Source organism: Pestalotiopsis fici (genome assembly GCF_000516985.1).
Source record: "Pestalotiopsis fici W106-1 unplaced genomic scaffold PFICI_Scf_12, whole genome shotgun sequence".
Taxonomy (NCBI): Eukaryota; Fungi; Ascomycota; class Sordariomycetes; order Amphisphaeriales; family Sporocadaceae; genus Pestalotiopsis; species Pestalotiopsis fici.
In genome coordinates this window covers 1837104-1859765 of record NW_006917102.1, presented here as the reverse complement: position 1 = coordinate 1859765, position 22662 = coordinate 1837104, and the positions used below count along the sequence as shown (strand labels likewise).

The 22662-nt window shown below is 49.8% G+C and overlaps 2 protein-coding genes across 2 annotated transcripts; both read left to right on the top strand.

The window, feature by feature from the left end:
• Positions 1-1531: 1531 nt before the first annotated feature.
• On the top strand, positions 1532-4485 carry PFICI_14302 (uncharacterized protein; the record flags this gene model as incomplete). Its single annotated transcript, XM_007842883.1, has 3 exons — positions 1532-1534; positions 1742-4267; positions 4321-4485. The coding sequence occupies 3 exons, from the start codon at positions 1532-1534 to the stop codon at positions 4483-4485; spliced, it is 2694 nt and encodes an 897-aa protein (XP_007841074.1).
• A 12835-nt stretch (positions 4486-17320) lies between these two features.
• Positions 17321-18509, top strand: PFICI_14301 (uncharacterized protein; the record flags this gene model as incomplete). Its single annotated transcript, XM_007842882.1, has 2 exons — positions 17321-17433; positions 17504-18509. 2 exons carry the CDS (start codon positions 17321-17323, stop codon positions 18507-18509), a joined length of 1119 nt encoding a protein of 372 aa, XP_007841073.1.
• Positions 18510-22662: the final 4153 nt, after the last annotated feature.

The following is a 22662-nucleotide window of genomic DNA, read 5'->3' as shown; positions in this document are numbered from 1 at the left end:
GGAGGGAGTATCCAAAGCGGAGATCTCAATGTTCAGCCTCCGACCCGCAGGATCTTCAACAGCGGTCAGTTACATAACGTTGTACGTCGTCTGCTGTATCAAGTTCGGGCAGCAGCCCATACCAATCCCGACAGCTCCAAGACTGATGAGCCTGGGCATTCTGTCTCACGGACCGGTCCTGAAAAATATTGAAGCTTGCGGAATGCCGGGGCTGCTCGCCCGAGCATCGCCTGAAGTTGTATTGAAGGACGTTGAGAGGGGAGCGGGTGCCCGAGCCGGATAGAGCTAGACTCACTTGAAGCGCGGACGTTTGACGCCACTAAAGGTCCTACCAAACCCGTCTGCACGTGACAGTCCCAGGGGTGTTTGGCCGTCAGTTTGGGCGCCTTTAATTGCACTAATGCGCTAAAGGCAGAAGGGCCTTAGTGTCTATGTGAGGTAGATAGTGAGATAGCGAGGGGAGGGAACACTCGACCTTTTGGAGGGTTGAGACAGGAAAAGAAGAGAGGCATGGAAACCATTGAAGCAAAGCCCTGACCGGCAAGTCAAGGACTGGAACTCTCAATCAGTGAGTTGAAAAGTCCCAAAAGGGATCGACCAATTTTTTCTCTTGCTTGGGTACCCAGTATCACGCAAAGCAAGGGCCACAGCGTCCGTCCAGGCCCAAAAAGCCCAAAGTCTACTTGGGTAAGCAACGCAAATTAATGGATCAAAGCCTGCCTTGCCCGCTAGGAGGAGCACCTAATGTACCTTGACCTACCTACCTAGAGGAGGTAATGTAGAGAGTGCATATACATGCCTGCCTCTGGTACTTGCCTACCTCCGCTGACTACCTACCTACCTTACCTGCCTTAACACCACACGGCTCGGCCTACACACACCTATCATTGTCCCCAAAAGACCACATCCCCCAGCAGGGCGACAGACAGGAAGAGGCAGACAAAGTGAGGAGAGTGACAACGGACTGAGCAGTGCACGCCATGACCTTGATCTCGACCTCGACTCTACCACATCGTTTCCCGTAGCATAGCGTAGCGAACGACAGGCCTCCAACCCAGCCAACCGAACTTTGTCCACCGTCCATTCAACTTCACCTCGCGTCTTTTTTGTCGGACCCCCCTAATAACCGCGACTGCTATTTACTATCTGCTTTCCCACCCCCAGCAGACCAGACAGACGCCACCAAAGAGGAGGCGGGTAGCGAGAAGCACGAAGGGACGCTCACCCCCAAAAATCGACGCAGACTCGGGTTTCCAGCGCAATACCGCAAACTGATCGCTGACGATCCCATCTGTCCCGGCCAAACACCAGACTGCCCCTCTAACCGGGTTATTACGAAGCGGCCATCATTTGACATCACACGGCACATAACTCGATCGACTGATCGACGCCCCCTGCGGCCTCATCGTGCCCCCATGGTAGCTCTGCAATAGTCGAGATAGTGCCTTGTGCCACAGAACACCGATTTCTTGGGGGGACGATTATGTACCTGGGGCCTCATTTCTGAGGTTCACACCATACGGGATAGATGATGGTGAGTTCTCTTGTCTCTCCCGCATTCTTCCAGCGCGGCGCGCTCGTCCACGGACTGCCTTGGAAGCAGAATGAATCGGCCAGTCAGCATGAGCATTATCAAAGATTCTTGACTACCATGGATATGACGTTTCCATCTCCATCCCCCGTCATCAATGAATATGCCTTAAGAGCGCTGTAGATAACTGACATATCTTGCCTGCCATAGACCTCGTCTCGTCCCCGCGATGTTGGTCACAGTTTCGCGAGCCGGCGTGGCCACGCCAACCAGCTCTCGATTTCCGATTCGAGCCATCACATCACTGAGACAATAGGCACTTTGTATGGCGACGACGATGACTACTCAGCTAGCGACTCGCGGCCCATGAGCTTCATTGCTGCTCCTTATGGAGGCGAGCAAATATCGCGACATCGGCAGGAATCGCTAGCCGCGCCGGAAGAGCATCGGCTTCGACTGGTGCGCTCTCACTCGGATAACACTGACGAGCAGTCGTTTGAAGGCACAAATGGATCTGCTATCAAAAAGTCCAACACGATCTCAACTCGAAGGCCAAGTGAGACTTCTCTCAATAGTCCAGGCTCCCCCCGATCCCCCATGTCTCCGACCCTGCGCGAAATGACCGGCGGAGAGAGCTCGCAGTTTCCAATAGGCAATATTGAGAACGCAAGCGATATAGCGCAGGAACTCAGCAACCTCCAGGCTTTGAGACGCATGTCTATGGATGTGTCCAATAATCATGATCCGGATCTGCTGCCGTTTCAGGGCATGTCGCTCATGGCCATGCCATCCATCGCTCCTCAAGGCGACGATGACGAAAACGATCCTTCCCGCCTACTATGGGTGCCTGCTGGTGTTCACCCTGAGTTGGCGCCCACGGAATTCAAGAACTTTCTTGAAAAACGAGTGCAGACAATAAAGAGAAGATCCAGTGAATCGACATCATCTCTCTCCGTCGATGGATTGGACAGGAGCGACAGCGGTCTCAGGAGGAAAAAGTCGATGCTGTCCAGGCAAATTGATAATGCCGGAGGTCGCGGAGCCGATGGCTACATGGATGGCGCTGACCGTTTGGGAAGGAGAAGCTCTACGTCTGAAGGTATCACAGCAGCACCTGAAGGTTTAAGTTTGGATGAGCTGGTGAAGGATCCCACAAAGGCTGTCCAGAAGCTGGCCCTCGAATCGCAATCTGGTGCTGACGGACCAGAGGATATGCCCATTCTCCCTGTTGCGCCCGGAATGGGCCTGCGTCGCTCAACTCGAACAACGTACCGGAAGGGGGGAAGTTTCAAAGATCGCTCCAGCAAAGGTGATCGATTGCCTTTCTCGAAACGTATCGCCGCTCGAAAGGCTGAGGAAGGTGGTGAAGAGGCGGACGCCACGGATTCAACGATCGACGCTCCACCAGGCTACGGATTTTCGCGTGTTCAGTCTGCGCCTATCGGTGCGACAGCCGACAATTTCTCACGCCCTTCGCGTTCAGTTCGTAGACAACAGACGTTTACGCGAGAGACCGGCGAAGCCGAGGCTACGTCTGAGCAGCCGGCTGATTCTCGCGATACATCTTTCCAGAGCCATTCCCGTAACAACAGCGCATCGGTGCCCACTATCGTCGAAACACCTGCCGCTGAGCCTTCTGAACATAATACACAACAACAGGCACACGTCTTTCCTGAGCGATCGTCGTCTCAAAGCAATTATACACAAAGTTCTGGATCATATGATCACGTACCGGATGAGCCACCAGCTAGGTCTTCCCGCCGACCGAACTATAGTCAACAAGGTCAGCCTCGGCAACAACAGCCACCTCCTGCTCAACCACCGCAGAATGCGCGGCACCACAAGACGGAACAATCGCTCAATGAACCGTCTGGATTGCCTGGCGGCAACAACTCGAGAACTGATAGTCTGACTTTTATTCCGACTTTTGCTGCTGCTCCCGAGGAGAAGAGGAGCGATAAAAAGAGCAAGAAGGACCGGAGCGATTCCGACAGCACGAGCAGTAAGGGCACGAGTTGGAAATGGTTCAAGAGTGAGGACAAGGACAAGAAGAAGAAGGACGAAAAGAAGGACAAGGATGAGGAAAGCAAAAGGTCCAAGGCCAAGGCTTTTGTCGAAAAGGCCCACGACAACGTCCGCCTCGACGTGCTGCAGAACTCCATCGACAATGTCAAACAAAAAGGACGGGAAAGTCTTCTTCTGGATCGCGAAAATGTGGATGAGAAGCTCGAGGAAGAACGGCGGAAAGAAAGCCACCGAAAGAGCGAGCACCGGAAGGAGAAGGACGGCCTCTTCTCTAACCTCTTTGGTGGTAAAAAGAAGGGAGACAGGGACTCGGGAGGAAAGAAGTCGCACAGTCAGCGGCCCGTGTCTCCTGAGCCTGCTCCATACCGACCACTTGTGCCGGATAAGGACTACCATTGGACCCGATTCCCAATACTGGAGGAGCGTGCTATATACAGAATGGCACATATCAAGCTTGCCAATCCTCGGCGCGCTCTTCAAAGCCAGGTTCTTCTCAGCAATTTCATGTACGCCTACTTGGCAAAGGTTCAGGCAATGCATCCGCAAATACAAGTACCACAATCCCCTCAGCAAAAGAGATTGCAAGAGGAGGAGAGGAGACGCAGGGAGCTGGAGCAACAACAGCAGCAGTACCTGGAGCAACAACAGTACATGGAGCAGCAGCAACAGGCCCAAGAGGCTATGGATCAATACAGTTTTGAGTACCATCGGGTAAGTGCTTCCTCAGACTGATGGGACGAGCCCAAGTATTGACCACCGTATAGACATCGAATTCATACGGCGATACACCTACCCAACAGTCGGGAGATTACACAGATGATGCAGAAGTGTACGACTATGAACATGGTCAAGATCAATACGATGGCGATCACAGTAGTGGCTACCAGCAGAATGACAGGCGGCATAACGGACAAGACGATATGTGGTAACCAGGAGTGTTTCAAAGTTCAAAATTTACACTATCTAAACAAGAGTCGCCGCCACATGTACTCACTGGGCCGAGACGCGAACGTCCAAACATTGACATGCTTATCCGCGGGATAAAGACATGCCTTGTTGGCTGTATAATCGGGAATTACCGTTGATACATTGGCTGCTTGCCCCTTGCCACCCCCGGTAATATGACCTTATTGCCAACTTTGGCCTATATGGAGGTCAGCAAAGGAAACGGGAAGCGCGGTATATGCGCTTGAGCTCGCTATAGGTGGCAAGATGATCTCCTCAGCAATGAGTAGGGTCGGTTCCTTGGGGCAGCAGAAACGGAACCTGCTGGTTTTCAGGCCACGGCGGTACTGTTCAAGACACTGGAAAATAGCGGGAGTAGACCTTGGAGCTACAGGACAGACTTGAGCACCGGGACCAGGGACCAGGGAATAGTACAAGATTTACAAGCTACTATTTTCTTGCGCCATTGTTCATATTTCTTGAAAAAAAAAAGCCAGCCCATGGCGATACTCCTGCGGAGGGACCTTTCGTTTATGGAAAGCCCAGGGCAGTTGCTGGGAACTAAACGGTAGGCCATAGAAAATATGAGTGGATGATGGAAGAAAGAATAAAACCAGGAAACTTGAATACATGAATATGGATTATTATCTGTGCGTCTCTCTGCGTTTCATGATTCCAATTCCTAGATGAACAGTATGATTATTTCCCAACGTTGACCATCTTATTCACATACAAAGGTATCTGTAAAGAAGCAAACTTGCTCAGCATATGTGAGAGAAATTGAAAAGGCACAAATGCCCCATGGTCTGCGTCGATATTCCCCTCAGCTATATTCTCTTAGTCAGTGCCCTTTGACGCGGAATCAATACATGCAGGCACAATATATAGCGTATCAGACAGTCGGGCAATCTCGAGACTTCTTCCTTTAGGGTTGCAAGAGAAATATGATACGTAGTATCAACTATTGTCGAATATCTCCATGATTCGAGGCTCCGGCTTGCGCTATGGCGAAGACGTTATCAATTATTATGACTCCACCCCGACTGCACTCCTCAATATACAGGTCACAAGAAAACTTACTACTGCAGCCTAGATCATGTTGCGGATAGTATACTGTCGATTGGTATGAGAGTGTACGTATGGAAATGCCCAGGATCCAGGCGTTGCTGGAGCCCCCAACACTATGGGGGGAATCAATGAATGGGAAAGTCGGCCACAGACTCTACACGTCATGGACAGATGGGCTGATATCAAGAACTAGCCATGGCGACGGTCATGGTATATGCAAGACTCGGCCATGGAAATGTCCAATACTATGCAGGCTACTGAAGTCGAGGAACACGGCATAAGATGCGATAGTGTCAACCGGAATGAAGCCTTGGAAGAATGCGAATTTGCTTGTCGTACTCCCCTCTCGGCCAGTAAACTTGAATTTCATATCGTGATTGATAAAGATCTCATCAACAGGAACACCCATCTTGGACACCCGCCACTGTTTCTATGTTGGTGAGTGACTGATTCTCTAGAGTTTGGATGATTTTATTCAGGATTTAGTAACAACACTTTACCAACATTGATCAGGAATCAACCGCGAGCAAACTTATCTATTGGTTCAGAATGATCATATTTGATGGGACGCCAAATTGACTACGAATATGCGCCAACTATTTGATCATCCTGCACAAGAATAAATCCGGTTGAATGAGAAAAGGATATAACCTAGTGGCTTTCCAATCCTGAGATGCCCAAGTCACGGCTGAGTCTAGACGACGCAGGGTACTTTTTCAACTATTTATCGTCATAATTTGATATTGATCCTGCCAGACCCCGTGAAGATGCCATATCTGAAACCACTAGATACCACGCGCTGGACATGCCTAGATCAACCTTCGATCAATCTTGTCAGCTCGAGATCTTTGTGGCGCTCGTTGGCGGTCGAGGCTGAAAATTCCAAAGCTTCAGCTCTTGATTTACACAGATCGGGTTGGGGCATGTATGGGCATTGGCAAGAGTTACCTTTTCGACTTCGGCCGAATCGAATCAACAGCTTGTACGTGACAAAAGCCATCCCATACAATTGAATTGTAGCATAGCAACCGACTTCTATTGACGGGCCAAAGCCCATGATTGAAAGCAATGCTACATGTGCCCTTTGACCATGGCCGACTTTTGGTATAACTGATACACGCGCGGTATCTCCGAACAAAAGCAATGGCTCCTTGGACGTGTCAAAGATTGGGCTGTTGTCATGATGGCTGACTAGGGCTATAATCGTCCTAATCACAAACATTGACAGCCTCGAGCAACCCGATCCATCTTGTGAATACAACTTCTGCTTGCTATCCATGGTAGCAAGCTGGTTTGCTTGTTTTTGCCACGGCAGTCATTTCTGGGCTCTTGTTTACCATGTCGAGCAGTAGCGAGATCCGGGGACGATGATGTATTATCACCCCCGCCTCATATGCTCAGGTTTTGCATGTCACCAAAGTTCCTGGTCATGTCATTGCCTCTTTTTCTTTTGATTCGCGATCACGATCATTTTTTTGAAAAAGGAATATCACACCGCATAGAGGTGCCAGTCCGTCAGCAGCGTATGGGATTGAGAAAAGTGGCGTTCCATAGTCGCAGGTATTCCGGAACTCGCGTTGGGTAACTACTAGCTCGAAAGAGATGATGCCATCATCACACATCCCATTGCTGCACGATAACCCAGCAAAAAGACACCCACAAAACTGCCAGGGGCTGGGGGCTTCGTATACCAGGCATCTAAGCGGATAAACCCGAAGGCTGAAAGAAGGAAAAAATATACAATTCCAACCAACTCCCGAAGCCATGCCCATGTTCAGCAAACGAACGACAAGGAAAAAACGGTTGGAAGCGCCAAGGAAAAACCCATCATGGACCACCTACCCTGGGAACATGATACCCGTCTTGGCCTATGTAATTTCTTTTTCTATTTTCATCTTATCCCCCGGACGATCGATTACAGTTCATGGCGGAGACCAGGGATGTTTTTTTGGTTGCTGCACTTGCACGACTCGTGAAAACGTTGTGAAACTTGCTGACTGATACCTAAAAGCGGATTCCTCGAGGCACGGCAAATACGATATGGCAAAGAAAACTGGTAACGTAGTTTGATCTAGACAAGGTTGTGTATGTGTGTGCGCCTTGTCTGCAGCCCGCTGCGGGGGGGTTTGCAAGGGAGGAATTGAGATGGCCACTGCCTTGAATGCCCATGATATTGCCAAGACTGATGAGTTCCCGCTTGAAAACATGTCATTTGCTTACATTCACATGTGTAGCCAGCAAACGTGGGTGAACATGTTGTTGGCAGAATGTGTGGGGGTGTTTTGGTCTCCGCCTCCGCCCCGGTTATCATGATCATCTGCGGTGGCTTGTAGACTACGGAGGGGGCTTTGTTTCCAACAACGACTTTGATCCAATCAAAATATGCAAATGTATTTTATAAATCTTTTCAAGCTTTTGGGTCCTGTTACACGACATTGGCTTGTCAGACGACCTCGAAAAACTTTTGGAGTTGATCTTTGCTGGGGCTGGAAAGATGTCGCCGTCGTGGCAACTGACGACGACTTTTGGATCAAGATGATAATTCCGTAAGCAGATTGACTTGTTCAACGGAAATGATCTCCAACATGACGAAAGTCCCAGCCAGGAACTGGAAATATCTTCTCCCCCAAGACCGCGATCTATCCTATTGAGTGAACTTGGTCAATGATCGGCAGTTCTAAAGAATCCACAATGAGTTCTCGATGAACTGCCGTCAAGGTCTTTATGGGCAATGCTTCGACCGATACCCCAACTCGGGATCTTGAAAGAGCCTACGAGAATAACACCTAGTGCGGTATGTCTGGCCGAAGCACAATCCAATGGGACGTCAAAGGTTAGCGAGCCACACTGAATGAAAAGGAAAGAAAGCTTCAAAGCTTCCAGAAGGTCTGTGGAAGGGTCTGACAAGCACCGAGGATCTGGTTCCCGACCTACACTACGCAGTACAATCTTTATTCCGTTGAATTTTCGACGCCAATGCACATCAGCTAGTGCAGGTTGGCTGGCTGTCAGACACGCAACAAGAAAGGTGCAGCGAATGAATGGCAGGTGATGACCCTTGTTACGAGGTCACGGCTCACCACCATCACAGATGTGCGATTTAGCGAGCTGGAATGAGAGAAAACAAGTAAGAAAAACAAAGTCTGACTCGATGACACCAAAGGTCTTTTCGATCCAGATCCAGATCCAGAAGCCGTGCCGGGGGGGCGCCACCAGCCTTTTGGCTTACGGTTGCCGTTCTTAGGAGCCGTTGCCGAGATATCTCCCAGGGAAAGCTGAATGGGATGTGCTGGCGGATCGGGGACAAGATCTTATGAAGGGTGGCGAGCGGCGTCAATCTCGCTGTCACGAATCCATCTTTCTTTCTCTCAGCCTTTGTCGCTTGTGTCACTTGAATGATAATAACCTAGGATGTGTGAGGAGATGCCGGAGAACACAAATAGTCCAAACTGGACAGCGTAGCGCCCACATGGCGAGATGCGAGGAAACAAGGGACAGAAAACCCTGCCAAATAGTCCTTGTAACCGAACCGAATTTGGAGTTGCCGGATTCGGTCAACGACTCTACTATGTAGGTCAGGTAGCCAGCCGCTCGGCCATCCCCCGTGATATCCTGGGAGGAAGGGGAAGTGAAAGAAAAAGAGTAAACAGATCATGTCTCGGTCGCTCAGAAAGGCTAGGCGTTGCTCTTTACCCTTTCATGTGCTTCTAAAACTTCAGTGACTAGTAGAAATTAAAACAGCTAATGAGGCCGATTTACCGAGCAGACGGTCGTGGTTTTAGTTCAAGATGCGTTAGGCGCGGCGGGCTGAACAGCATGTCCAGACCGGCATGGAGTCAAACCGGTTCGCAATTGGGGTTCGGCGGCGTGGTAAATAGACCAGGAAGAAGAAGATGGAAAATTAAAAATAAGCCAGCTAGCCTTGCCGCAAGCTCAAGCTATTTTGAAACCCAAAAGGGAGGAATAGTACCTTGAAAGGTTGTTAGCTAGAGTTGTTCATTTCCTTGTCGTCGTGTACGAGGTCAGTAAGCTTCATGAGCTGAACTACTATTGACTGACCAGCAAGATGTTGCAATTGCCAATATAGCGTAGGTCTGCCTCTAAAGCGTGAAGCACAACGAGCTAAATGCCGGGGGAAAAAAGAGGTGTAGTTTCTTCTTCCCGAAAAGCGCCTACTGTGCCATGTAAAGAGACGTTCGTCTTGTCTCACGGAAAAGACGGTCAGCTAGAATGACGACCATGCATACAGGTTATGGTCGGTAACAGACACGCCGGAGAAGTAAAATTTCTACAAGGTCCGAGAGCCCGGAGCGGCCGAAAAGTTGCAAAACAAGAAGCAGGCATGATTTTCTCCTTCTTGTCCCGTTTCTTCTCATTGTTTCTTTAAAGCGCCCCAACGGGAAAGGAAAGCGGCGGCTGCAGCTGCTGCAGGCAGTGTCAAGGTAGCAGGTAGGCAAGAGGTTGCTTGTAGTCTGTACCTAGCTCTAGATTTCGTTGCTACGCTGAGGCAACAATCGGCAAAAGACGGTGCCTGGGTCCGACATTTGGCAACAAAATATACAACAATAATATATGCACTGCTCCTGACCTGCCGATTGGCGACGGGCAAGGCTGCAAATGCAGGTTCAGTTGCACCCGGAGAATATCGGATATCTCCAATTTTGAGGAAGGGATGGGAAGAAGAAAAAAGTTGATGGAATCGAATCCGAGTTCAGAAGCGTGATGAGATTCGTAGGACTTTCTCGGGGTCAACCATTGAAACAGGAGTGCGGTGACCACCCATTCATTGCGCTCTCCGGGGAAAGGAAGCCCCCAGGGTGGGGTTTCCAAAGATGAGCAGAGCACCTGTGAATTGCAGCATGTGGATGTGGGAGAATACGGAGTCTTGCCCCGGCTTGTCGCGAGTTCATTCTGGGGATATCCGTCCGGGTCGCGGTTGAGCAGATCAAGCGCCTACAGAGTAGGTAAAAACAATGCCCCGATCCAATAATTACTGCATACCGTATATGTACTCACCTTTTGATACGTTTCGTGTTGCATACATCAATTCATGGTAGCAATTGTAGTCGTTAAGAAAGTAGCAGTTTTGGTTCGTGCCGGCTGCATGTAATTGTACTGTACCTATTCTCCACCCTGTAATTGAGCAGTTGGGCAACCCTGAATATGTATCACTTGTATACAAATCAATCTGGCCATGTCTTCTCCTTGCCGTTTCGGCTACAGTATTGGCTGACAACGATAGAGGTGCATTCGTGTTTCATTTGATTACTATTTGCAATTACATTACCTCAGTTGCCCCTCATCTAATAATAAATAATAGAGAACCATACAAGGTAAGGTTGCGTAGATAGTCGGAGTCTCGTAATAATGCTATTAGCAAGAAACGTACTAGCCCCCAGCACAGGAGTGCGTAGTCGTTGAACCCCCCCGTCCAACTCGACTTGCGCCGCTCGCTAACATTGCACACCCACAAGTTTTACAACCCCGGTAAAAAGGCGCTAGGAAAAATGCGGCGGGGGGGAAATACACTAAGTACTGCTGGGAGGAGCGCTGGACTGGAAAGCGCTGGGGCCATCAAAGGCCCGTTCTGGGGATAGCAGGCAGAGAATGGGGGGAAATGGGATGGGGGGTTGGAGAATACCTGCCTGCAGCAAGGGTCTTTGGTGGTAAACCATGGGAAAATTTAATAATTGTGGAATTTGTCTTGTCGGCCCGGAGGGTAGAGTAGCCAAAAGCTTGGAAGGTCAAACTTGCGAATCGATGATTGATGGATCGTGATAGATACCGGCCGACCGTACACAATAGGCGCCCTATGCATGGTCTTTTGTCGCAAACAGTCAATGGTCACGGCCTGTTGTCAGCTTGTCAGCCGCTGGTTTCCTTCGCTCCGGGGCCCCTCTTCGCTCCCTTCGCCCGCGTATCCCTTCAGTCATCCTTCACCGTACATCACGAACTTGGCGATCACAACCGTTGCTATGAGCTTTGGGCCCACCAAAAAACGAGACGACGAATTGCTGCATGTGTCGGAACAAGGCTCCTGACTCAGCATTGCTCAAGTTGCAAGTTACGGCAGATGCACCTACATATTCGCGATAGTATCATACTTAAACCGGAAATCACTGCCGCGAATACACCCGTAATACCGATGCGCGGGTTGCAATTCAGATGACAATGATATACAAGGTGGGGGACCATCTCACCTTGTTGTTTTTATCATCATCATCCCTCCCCTTCGTATAGTGTCTATGCTCTCAATATCGTGTGCGGAATATAATGTAGTACTAAGAATATGATACTCCAATGCGTGTGCCGAATTGCCATAACCACCACGCGTGGCTGCTTGGGAGTAGAAAAAAGACCGGCAGTGGCTTTGTAGATCAGCATGTACAGAATGTTCCTTGAGACATTCGGTCAGCTTTCTCTGCGGCTCGTCCGAAAGCCAGTGGACGGTTCCGCCCGCAGAGGCAGGAAAGCACAAGACAGATAGATCGTGTGCGTCCCGTCATGTCATGTATGTTAGGGGAGATCCTCGCTCCAATCCATGCTTCTGGGGGAGCACAAGTGGCGATGATGGATGAGCGAGCACCACGTGCAATACACCAGCTTACCGTAGTACAATGACAGTATTCCTGGTGAACCCATCATCTGAGACACCCAGCATTTTGGTGCCAAGTGTGTTGCGAGCCCCAAAAGAGGTGACTGTCGGCTATTGGCTCCCTTGTTAGTCAGATATCTGGCTACGGCATAGGTATTTATTAGCAGCTTCATGGCGAGCAGAGTACCCATTCAAGCCGGAAAGCAATTGCTGACAACTGACCAGATGAATTTTCCGCATGACGTACTAGCAGGATTGATTGGGCATCTGTCGTCAATTCAGCCATACTGCCCGGTACACGTGTATAATTCCGTTATCCATTTGTCAAAGCCAGCATTGGAAAGGAATGGGTAATGAGAGTCCAAACTTTATCAGATCGGGATCCATTGCACCGACCCACCTGAAATGGAGGATCAGGACGTGAATGGTATGGGACAGCCGCCCTAGTTGCCAATACTGCCTGCCGAGCAACTGATCACAAGAAAACAGCTCCTCTAGAAAGTAGGGTCAGCAAGCAGCCAAGCAGGGACTTTGATTCGTTTCGATCAAGACGAAACTACGTATCTCTCCTCACCTCGCCTGGGACTTTGTCTTTTTCGAGGGAATCGCAGGAGGGGTGTGGGTGTCATGACGAGAAAAAGTCCGAATACTGTAGCTCTTACAGTGAAAGTGTGCCTCGCGACAAGTTGTGCGACATTTGGGCCGCACGCCCGGTAACGTTTAATCCTGCTGCGGGACCGCCTATAGGCTACACTAGACGGGCTGCACTGTATGTAGGTAATGTAGGGTTGCTGCTCGCTCGCTCGAGCCAGAACATGGTGGTAGACATCCTTACCCTTTACAACCTCGCACGTCCTCTCGCTCGATCCTCTCCCACCACCACCTTGCGACACACACACACTGTCTCTTTGACGATGCGAATTTTGTCCCACGCTCTCTTGATGATGGAATCGTGGCATGGCTCCCCTGCTAGGATCCTGTAGGTGATCCCGCCTTTCGCCTAGCTTCCTCGTCCTCCCGCACGAATCCCAGCCTAGTCTTGAGCTGGGAAACTTGGACGCGGCGGCGTGCGGGTTAGCTGCCATTGGATAGCGGTTGTCGGGAGGACGACTGGAGACAACCCCATGCTAAAAGAGCTCTCCAGCATTGCAGCACGCAAGCAAGAAACAGTAACAGCAGGCCAATGGAGGATGCAGATTCTGGACATGAACGGATGAATTGAGAGTGCTATGTAAGAATGAAGAGAATAGATGGGACTCTGGCCTGAAGTTCTCATTATCCCGTGTGGAGTTCTCGGGGGATTGTGCGCAAGACATGCATTGAAAAAGTTCGACTGAAATCCTGCAAACAGTACATTACCTCTGTAGAGATTTTAAGAAAGGTAGATGGATATCCGGCGGTTGTTGTCTGATCCCTAGAAGGTCCTCAATTTCCGGAGAAGATCAGTAGCAGAAGCTGTCGTCTTTCTTCGCTTCACTCTGCTACGTGAAAACACAATGGCCCTCGGATTGAGCATTGGCCGTCTGTAAGTATACCTGGAGCCAAGGCAGGTAGAGACAAGGAAGTTTTAACGTATAAGTGCTAAGAAATCATACGTGTATGTACATACTGTGATCTATCAGGTGCATTTTCAGATGATTGATTTGGAGGAAGATGCACAGCAAAACCGCCCCCGGTCATCCATGATTGCAACGTCGTCCGTCGCTTTGTTCCTTCCCATGAAATCTGATATGCCAGAGACTGACAACCTTGGAAGACGCCTGCTCTCTCTTCTTTTCTCGCCCGCGAACTCTCCCGATCCCCCCCCCATCCTGCACTTGCCGCCAGTGCATCGAAAGTCCGCGGGTGACTCTGACCTGGCTTTCAAAGCTCTTTGTACATGCACATGTCGTTCCAACGTCGACGTGGGCGGCTGGTAACCGGTATGGAGTATCGAGAATGATTGGGAAGTTCCCTCATCTTTGCTACTCTTTGGCCCTAGTTCCATAGCACACATAGAACAATACTCTTTGACTAAAAATTACCTACATTTTCATACGTCGAGAAATGATACTACTGACTAGAGACGAGAAACCACATGGGATTCATAACTACATACGAGTGCTACTTGAGCTGCACCTTTCTACCTGCTACTTATTACTTTGCTCCCCTTCAAGATGCACACCTAGACCTCAATTTAATTTCTTTTTCAAGCTCTCAAAAGAAGGATTCCCTTCCTTCTCTCGGCTGGCGCAAAACGCCTTACACCGAAAACGCTTGGTTGTTCTCCCACCTTCCTCCTTCTCTACCTTACCCACCGCTGGTACAGAGTAGAGTTGCCCGCTTGCTCTTTATCTCGTCTGTCTTGGTCCTCGGTATAAGTGGACACTTTTTATTGATGGGTACACTGTTACCTAAACTGAACTAAGCTTCGAGACCTGCTGCTTTCCTACCTGCCAAGTCCTCGCATACTCTCTATCGTCGTATTCCTCCTGCCTTGGGTCCCTGCGAGCAAGAGGCTTCATACCGTTGGGAAAGTCTTTACTGGATTGTCTGTCTCGAGGTGCTACACGACGGTTGACCTTAATCGCTACGCTACCTCTCTTATACGAGCCCGGGGACTTTTTTGCCGCTACTCTCTTTCTCTCAACAAGCTGCAAGCGAACACCTACATTTACTGTACCTACATACATACACCTAAGGTACCTGTCTGCCTGTGTATGCTACAAACATTCGCATTACATACTTACAACACTATCTTTCTGTGGGCCTTTTAATAGGAACGTGGTATCGTACCGTAATCATCTCCAAATTCCCACTTGGACTTTGTGTTTTCGGGTTTCCAACGAGACGGTACAAACACCCCGAGTGACCTACAGTCAGACCTACCATACTTGTTGAAGTGTTCCCACAAGGACAGCATTGGCAGCTCCTCCCACAGACACTGGAGTTCAGATCCCCACTAGCCGTGACTTTGTAGCGCCGCTCAGTATTACCGACGGCAACACGACAATTGCGATCCATTTCCTGCAATCCACCATCCCATCCGAGATCAGCTGCCCTCTTCTCCATTAGGATAGCACTAAGGTACCTAGAAGACAGACAACCTGTGTCTGGCTGCCACTGCCACCTTGCTAAAAAGCCTACATTACGGTCCCCAGTTACGGTAACCTATCACTAGCGCTGCACCTTTGTGTCTACTGGTAATAGTTACCTTTTTTTCACCTTACCTTACTTTCACCTACATTACCTTGCCTTTGCCCGCTGCAAAAGTCATTGTCGTTGGTTCAAAGCCCGCCAGGCCCCGCCATAACTACTCCATCCTTGGTCTCCAGTCAAACTCCGATCTTAGATATCGCACTGGTCCTGGTCCTCCTCGCGACTTAATTCAACATCGGCGGCCATATCCCGAGAGAGGTTACTGAACCCTTATTGACAAGTCGCCTTCTCTTATTTTAACCCAGAGCCAGGCCAAGAGAAAGATACACAAAAGATTCCCCACCCAATTATTCAATTATTCCATTTTTGGGAGTGACCTTCCTGGTTGCTACGTACCTGCGACTTCGCTTGGTAACGGTTTGAAGGTGCATCTCGCAGAAGGGGAAATCTCGATCAAGGAGAGAAATTGAGAGAATAGGAACAAGTTGCCTGGCCGTGTTTGGATTGGACGGAACAGAAAACAAAGAGAAGCGAACAAAGAGTTTTGCTCATTGCCAATCAGAGGTCTGCATCTCAACTCAAAAAAGAACCAAAATAGTTGCAGCCGACTATATTGCAACAACCGGCAGCAGCAGCGCAGCAAGCACAGCAAGCACGCCGGCATACATACATATACATACAAACGAACAAGAAATAGCACGTACATACGCACGTACGTACAGCAAAATAAACGACAACGACAAACACACCCTGGGATCGGCTTCGAGAGCACGATGCGTGCATAGGGCCGCTTTTACCGCTGCTGTCTTTCTCCGTCTTTTTTTGATTGTTGTGCTCCATTCACCAGCGGCCCAGCAAAAGCCCAGCCAAACCAGCCCAAAAAAAAAAAAAAGCCCCAAGCCCCAAGCCCGGCAGCAGGCCCAGCGCCAGAAGAGCAACCTAGCACTCGGCCCTTTATCCCACCCCCGGTCGCGCCTAGTAGGTCACCCTGGAGGTTCGGCGCGTTTCCCGCAAAGCGTTACCTACCCACGAAGGCCGCACCAACCCTCATTGAGATCTGCGACACACTCGGCGTATCAGTCGCCCGCCCGCCTCCCACCCCAAGGCCAAGAAGCTCGACTTTACCTGCTTTGGCGCTGCCCACTGGCACATTGCGATTTGGACACGAGCCAACGAATCCGAGGAAAAGCTATCTTAATTCCTTTGCGGCCTTGATTTAGAACCTTTTTCCCTTTTTCCGGCCCTTTCTCTTTGGCTACTTCCGTCGAATTTTTAAAAAGTCTCGTCTTTACACAACCTTGATCAAAGGATCCTCGAGGTCAATCTTTATACCACCATGTTAATTGACGGCGAAAAATGGTATGTGCCTTCCTCGTTGCCCTCTCCCCCCCTCCAACCTTTGGCGAAAAGCAAGACACATATATATGCAAAGTCAAGCCAGTTCACTAACACATGGTTCCTTAGGGCGTGCGAAGCCTGCGTGCGAGGGTAAATTCCACCGACACTTTTCTATTCTGTCGTTCCGAGGCAAGAAAACAAAATGCTTTGGAGGACAAAAACGAATGCATAGCTTGGGGACAATATTGGCTAACTTGAAATTCCACAGACACCGGGTCAGCAATTGCAATCATCATGGTGAGCCATAATTGCCGCTTCCTTTGCTCTCTCTCTTGCTCTCTCTCCCACCTTCCTACTTTTCGGCTCCCGATTCTAGCCTTGTGACACCTACCGCGGGGCAACTTTCTGCAGGGGGCCGCACGACCTCGTGGGGGAGCTTCCACTGCTTTCTTTGCCATGAGCAGCTGCACGACTCGGGCTAGAAGAAAAAGCAAGAAGAGACGAGAAATGCAACATTTAACTGTGTGGAACTTTGGGCAACGGGCGCTGACCGAACTGTCTCTCCAGACCGCCCGTTACAACATATCAACAAAAAGGTAGGCAAGAGCAAGCCACGAGGAAAACAAGAGGGACAATTGGGCTAACTTGTTACCTTTGCATCAGGGTCGGCCAGTGTCGCAATGTCAGCATTGCCGCTCAATGCGAAAGTCGCGGTCGTCTCACGTAAAGTGCGACTGCGGCGAGAAGACGCACAAATGCCAACACCTCCAGCCCACCGTCCCGGGCCACTCGGGTAAGCCTCACGATTCACTGGACAAGGATGCACTCCGGACCACGTTTTCTAAAACTCCGGGAACAGACAGTTGCTGTTGTAACCATGGAGGACGCTGCACCTGCTCCCACAAGAAGGAAACTCCTCTGGATACTGTCCCTGAGTCCGACTCGGACCAAGAGCCTCAACAGACCAAGGCCAAAGCGACTGCCCGCCGCCGCCGAGCCAACACGACGCACTCCGAGCCGGTATTGAGCTTCGACGAGCTTGGTCATCACAAGCCTCACAAGCACAACAGGGCCTCGCAGAAATGCGGCCCCTACACGTTGTCGCGCGGCCACTCGATGCACAGCAACTCTAGCGCGAGCAGTATGGGAACCCGCTCGGTTGATAATCTGGTACACAAGGCGCCGAGCCGGTCGCGAAGCAAGGATCTTGTTGCCCACGACCTGGAAACGCGAAAGGCCAAGTCGGAACAAACCTCGCCCTTGATGAATGGCAACTCGGCTTTTCAGCAGCTGAATGGGCAATTGCCGCCGCTGGACCTATCCAACATACAGTATCCAGAATATACACCTGCCTTTGAGCTCTTTCACGGCCTGGAAGAACCTCCCATGTTCAGCGCTGGCCTCAGCGCGCCCTCGGTCGACTGGGCGCAGTATGACGGGCTTGACATGAAGGCTGAGAGCTTTGCCCCGTCTAGTTACGACCAGACACAGTCTTATGCTGCTTTTGAATTTGGCAGCACCGAGCCTACTCTTACCTCCAACTCGGGAGACGTTTCAGAAACGGAAGACTTTGCACCGGCCTTCAGCGAAGCGCAAATAGAGGGCTTTCGTATGAGCGCTGCTTCCGACTATATGAATATGCAGCAGAGCCAGTCAACGCTTGCCGATAGCGACTACGGCCAGGCTGACTTTGGATCTTTCAAGGCTGCTGCTGCTGCCAATAAGTTCCTACCAAACCTTGGATCTCTCGATGACAACAACGGATTTCCCCTGATTGAGGAAGAATCTTACTGGTCGATGAACAACTTTGCTGACGGCATCACCAATTCTCCTGATCCAGTCGCGGCCACATTCTGGGACACGCAATGAACATATTTCAACAAGCATCGGAGTTCGGATCGCTCATGATACCATGACGCACATGTTTTTTTCCCCCACAATCTGCATACATATACCCTTTCGATGGGTTGACTGCTCTTTTCTTTTTATGGACGATTGCACATTTTCACACTTTATATATGGTTACGATCACGGCTTGGCGTGGGTACGAAAAGAAAAAGATAAAGACTTGGATCACTTTCAATGTGATTGACGAAGGATATTTCAAGAGGCGTTTGGATGGCATTATCAATTTTTGTTTATTGCATGGTTTGACGGCTGACCGAGGAAATGCAACCCGGACACGCTTGATTCCTGCAACCGTACATATTTCTTGCTTTTGGCCTCGTTCTCTCACGTCTATTTGCAACTTCGATTGCTAGATATCAGAAAAGTTCCAGGGATAGAAGAGACGGGATTTGTCTTTATTTCGTTCATCACATTGAGCAGAGCAGCACATATGGACATATGTCAATAGAGATAGAGATGAAGGGTTACGGCTACTACTACAACAACACGAGACCAGAGACGGGCGTATTGTGGCCAAGACAAAGGTGGTGGCTTCTACTATTACAAGCAGGCGCCTCTTACTACACTACAACAATACACACAAGCAGCGACAAGACGTTACGCTGCGATGTCTTCAGATTTTGCACATATACTTTCCAATTTAGGTATACCGTTGTGGTTCGCCGAACCCTGCAGGTCGCAGTATGGGACAAAGTTTTCACAATGACGACATTGACGGGGCACTGCGGATAGCGTTACTGGGGTTTCAGCTGCAGGTCTTTGCTTCTTGTGGTAAGGGTCTCCGTTGGCATCCCTGACCCTCATGACCGTCTGTCGGCCTCGTGCCGGTGCAACTGCTTCTGGAGTCTGCCCTAACGACTAAGGAGTGAACATGATCTACGGAATGCCACAGCAGCAGCGCTTCAGTAGCTAGCACCTGGCACATGGCAACAGCACAACAGCGACAGCAGAGCAACTCTACAAGCCTGTTCCTTGCTGCCGATGTCGCAACAGCTACACTAGTAGAACTATTAGTTGACAACGCGCGAGTCGGTCTGCATATTGACTGTTACTATTATTGCTGCTGTGGGCTGTGTTACCGTTCCCAGGCGGACGGATCAAGCCGTCACATAATTGAATCGATTAGGTACGACTGAGTAAAGCGACTTACTAAGTCGGATATGGTCCGTCGAGTCACAGTTGAGTATTCGGATCAAGCCAGGATAGCACAGAAAGAGACATCAACCAACCAGCCAGCCAGCTTCTCTAGCCGTGGACAAGCCCTCAGTCAGCCCCTCCCAAGTGCCGTACAAAGAAAGGCCCCTCGTTCGCCCATCAATCCCATTTTGAGGGGGTGCATTATGGGAAATAAGGGACGCGCGACGCGAGGTCGCGGAGCCAATCTAAATTGGCAGCGTTTAATCGTAACGTCGGCTCAATTACCACAGTACTACTGTATCCTTTTGCGCAGAGAGCAAGAGACCTATGCAAGTCATATCCAGTGCACGGTACCCGCAAGCCCCCCAAAAGACAAAAGAGCGCCAAATGGGAAGGTCTGCGAGAGTGGGGGGCTTTCTGAGAGCGAAGGTAATCCGACGGTTCATCGAGCGGCTGGACGTTGCCAGCCAACGAGGAAATGAAGCGCTGGAAACAAGCGAGCGAGCGCGAGCCGAGGGCGACAATGGCGACGACCACGGCGACGAGGACGACGACGGAGCCGATTGGAGACCAATGAGCCCACGTTAGTAGGTCTCCCTTTCTTACCTAGGTTAGAAAGGACCTACCTACCTTTACCTTTACCTTGGGGGAGATACCGTAGGTGTAGATTGCTAGGATTGCTAGGTTAGATTATTGGGGCGGGAAACGAAGCCTACCCACTAATTCCGTACTGCTTGCTGATGCCCCTCCACCACCTCCATTTTGAATGGGGGGTTCTTGCGAAACCACGGATCACGATCGTGCGGAACAAAACGACCAAATTCATGCCCCGGAAATTTCGGAAATCGCAGATGAGGCTGATATCGAATGGTTTCATTGATTGAATCCATTCATCATCGTGGGGGTGTATGTGTGCCCAAATTGGCTTTCCGGTAGCTGGTACGTATCTGTCGTGGCCGTCAAGAGAAAAAGCGAAGGAGTGTAACGTTTTGATCTCTCTCTCGACATGTAATTCGGCCGAACCAGACCGCACGCCCACGCCCACAGACACATTCGGATGCGTGCAGACGAAATGGCTGATGTCGTGATCGCCCTTGGAGGGTTGGAGAGCTTTCGGTCGCGGTTATCGCTGCTGGGGAGCGTGGGGTTTCCGTCGGTCGGGATGCCGAGTTCCACGATAGTGTGGTGCGGCTGCGCGGTAGGTGAATACACGTGTAAATCGTAGATTGTGTGTGTTAACGGGTGCCAGTGAGTGTGGTTGTATCATTTGGCGGCTGCCAACTTCATCGTGACCCTCCATCCTGTGTATTTAGGAGGGACAGTAGAAGACAAGCGTAATGGTAGAGAAGGTCGAGTGTCCCGCATAGTTCCGTGTAAAGTTGGCGATTTTTGCCTGGAGCAAGATCCAAAAGGGAGAAAATCGGAACAGTCCTATAAACGAGGGACTGTCCCAGCCTTTTTGAATAAAAGAAAGAGAAATATATACCTCGCGCTAGGCCACGCTGCTTCGGATGGTTTAAATCAGACGTCTATGATTATCTTATTTTTTGAGGCATTTTCCCAACGTTCTTATGGGATTTTTGTTGAATGATTTAAAGGCCTCTTTATTGCCTGTAATAAGCGTTGAAAAAGGCCTCGCCCACGAAAATTCCCCGGAAGCAGAAACATGCGAGAGGGAGTAGTATACAAACCACGCATATAAATCTGCACGCGTCCGCCCCCTTCTCCAATGAGTAGATTAATTTTAATGAATCATATACTCTGGAGGCCTCTTTTCCTCTTTTTAGTATTTTCCAAACTTGACCATTGGGGAAGAGAAACAGGAAATGAAAAAGAAAGCTTGTAGATGGGGAGGGACTATCACCGCACGCATGTCGACATGAGGGATGAAGGATGAAGGACTTGATCAGATCTTTGCAACTTGAACATGAGCTCTCGAGTTGAAATCTTGTTGCAAACGCCAATAAACGAACTCAGTTCACCCTGTCGCCTTGCAGACACCGACCGGACTTGCAAAAGTATAACGACCTCCTCAAGTTCCACCATGTCTACTTGGCCCCCGAGAAGGCGTTGGAAGGACTGGTGATTGATCAAGAAAGCTTCGGTTCCTGGGATCCTTTCTGCCGTCTAGATGAATGTTACCTTTGGTTTCGAGGTTTTGTGACGGCCAGAAGAACCAGTCAGCCCTTGGATGGAATAGACATCTTCTTGGTCCACATTCAGCCAGGAGGAAAGGCAAGATTTCCTGGACAGAATCGTGGCCACTTTTTCGAAAGGCATCAAACTTTTCTTGTCTTTTCCAAACCAGGTAGGCGAACCTCTGTGCCATGTATTGTACTGGTTCGTCCCTTGTTGTCTCGGGTGACTTCTTTTGCAACCATGTGTACCTGTGAATTACATGCTTTTTTTTGTTCCTCATGATTCTGGTACAGACACTTTGGATATCTCTCTTTTCCATGCAGACAACTGAAAAAGGCAAGGATTTTGGGTAATCCCCATACGCCCATACTTTCAGCCCTATGACGAGATATCCTGAAAAAAATCTTGTGACGCCAGGGTCCCCGCCCATTTCTTATTACTCATGAGTTTCCCTTCTTGGACATCTGATGGCGTCTGATTCGACAGCCGGCCCCCTTTTCTCCATTACCCTCTTTGGAGGGACGTGGAGTGCAGTATTGTGTCTCTCCACAGTATCTCGGATCGTATTATCGTGGATGGATGCTCTGACGTAGGCTGCGTTTAACCAATTGACCTGCAGAGTTTGCGGCCAGTCTCCTGCCCGAGGGCCCTTTTGTATTAAAAGTATCAAGTTCCAAACACAAGATCATTATTTATTGGGCTAATGATGATGAATTCAAAGAGTTTCTTACTATCTCTCGTGTAGCATACAAAGTATCATTTTATCCACAAATGAGCCATAGACTGTGTCGTTTGGCTCCCAGTCTTTCATGTATACCCACCTCTTATTTTCAAATAA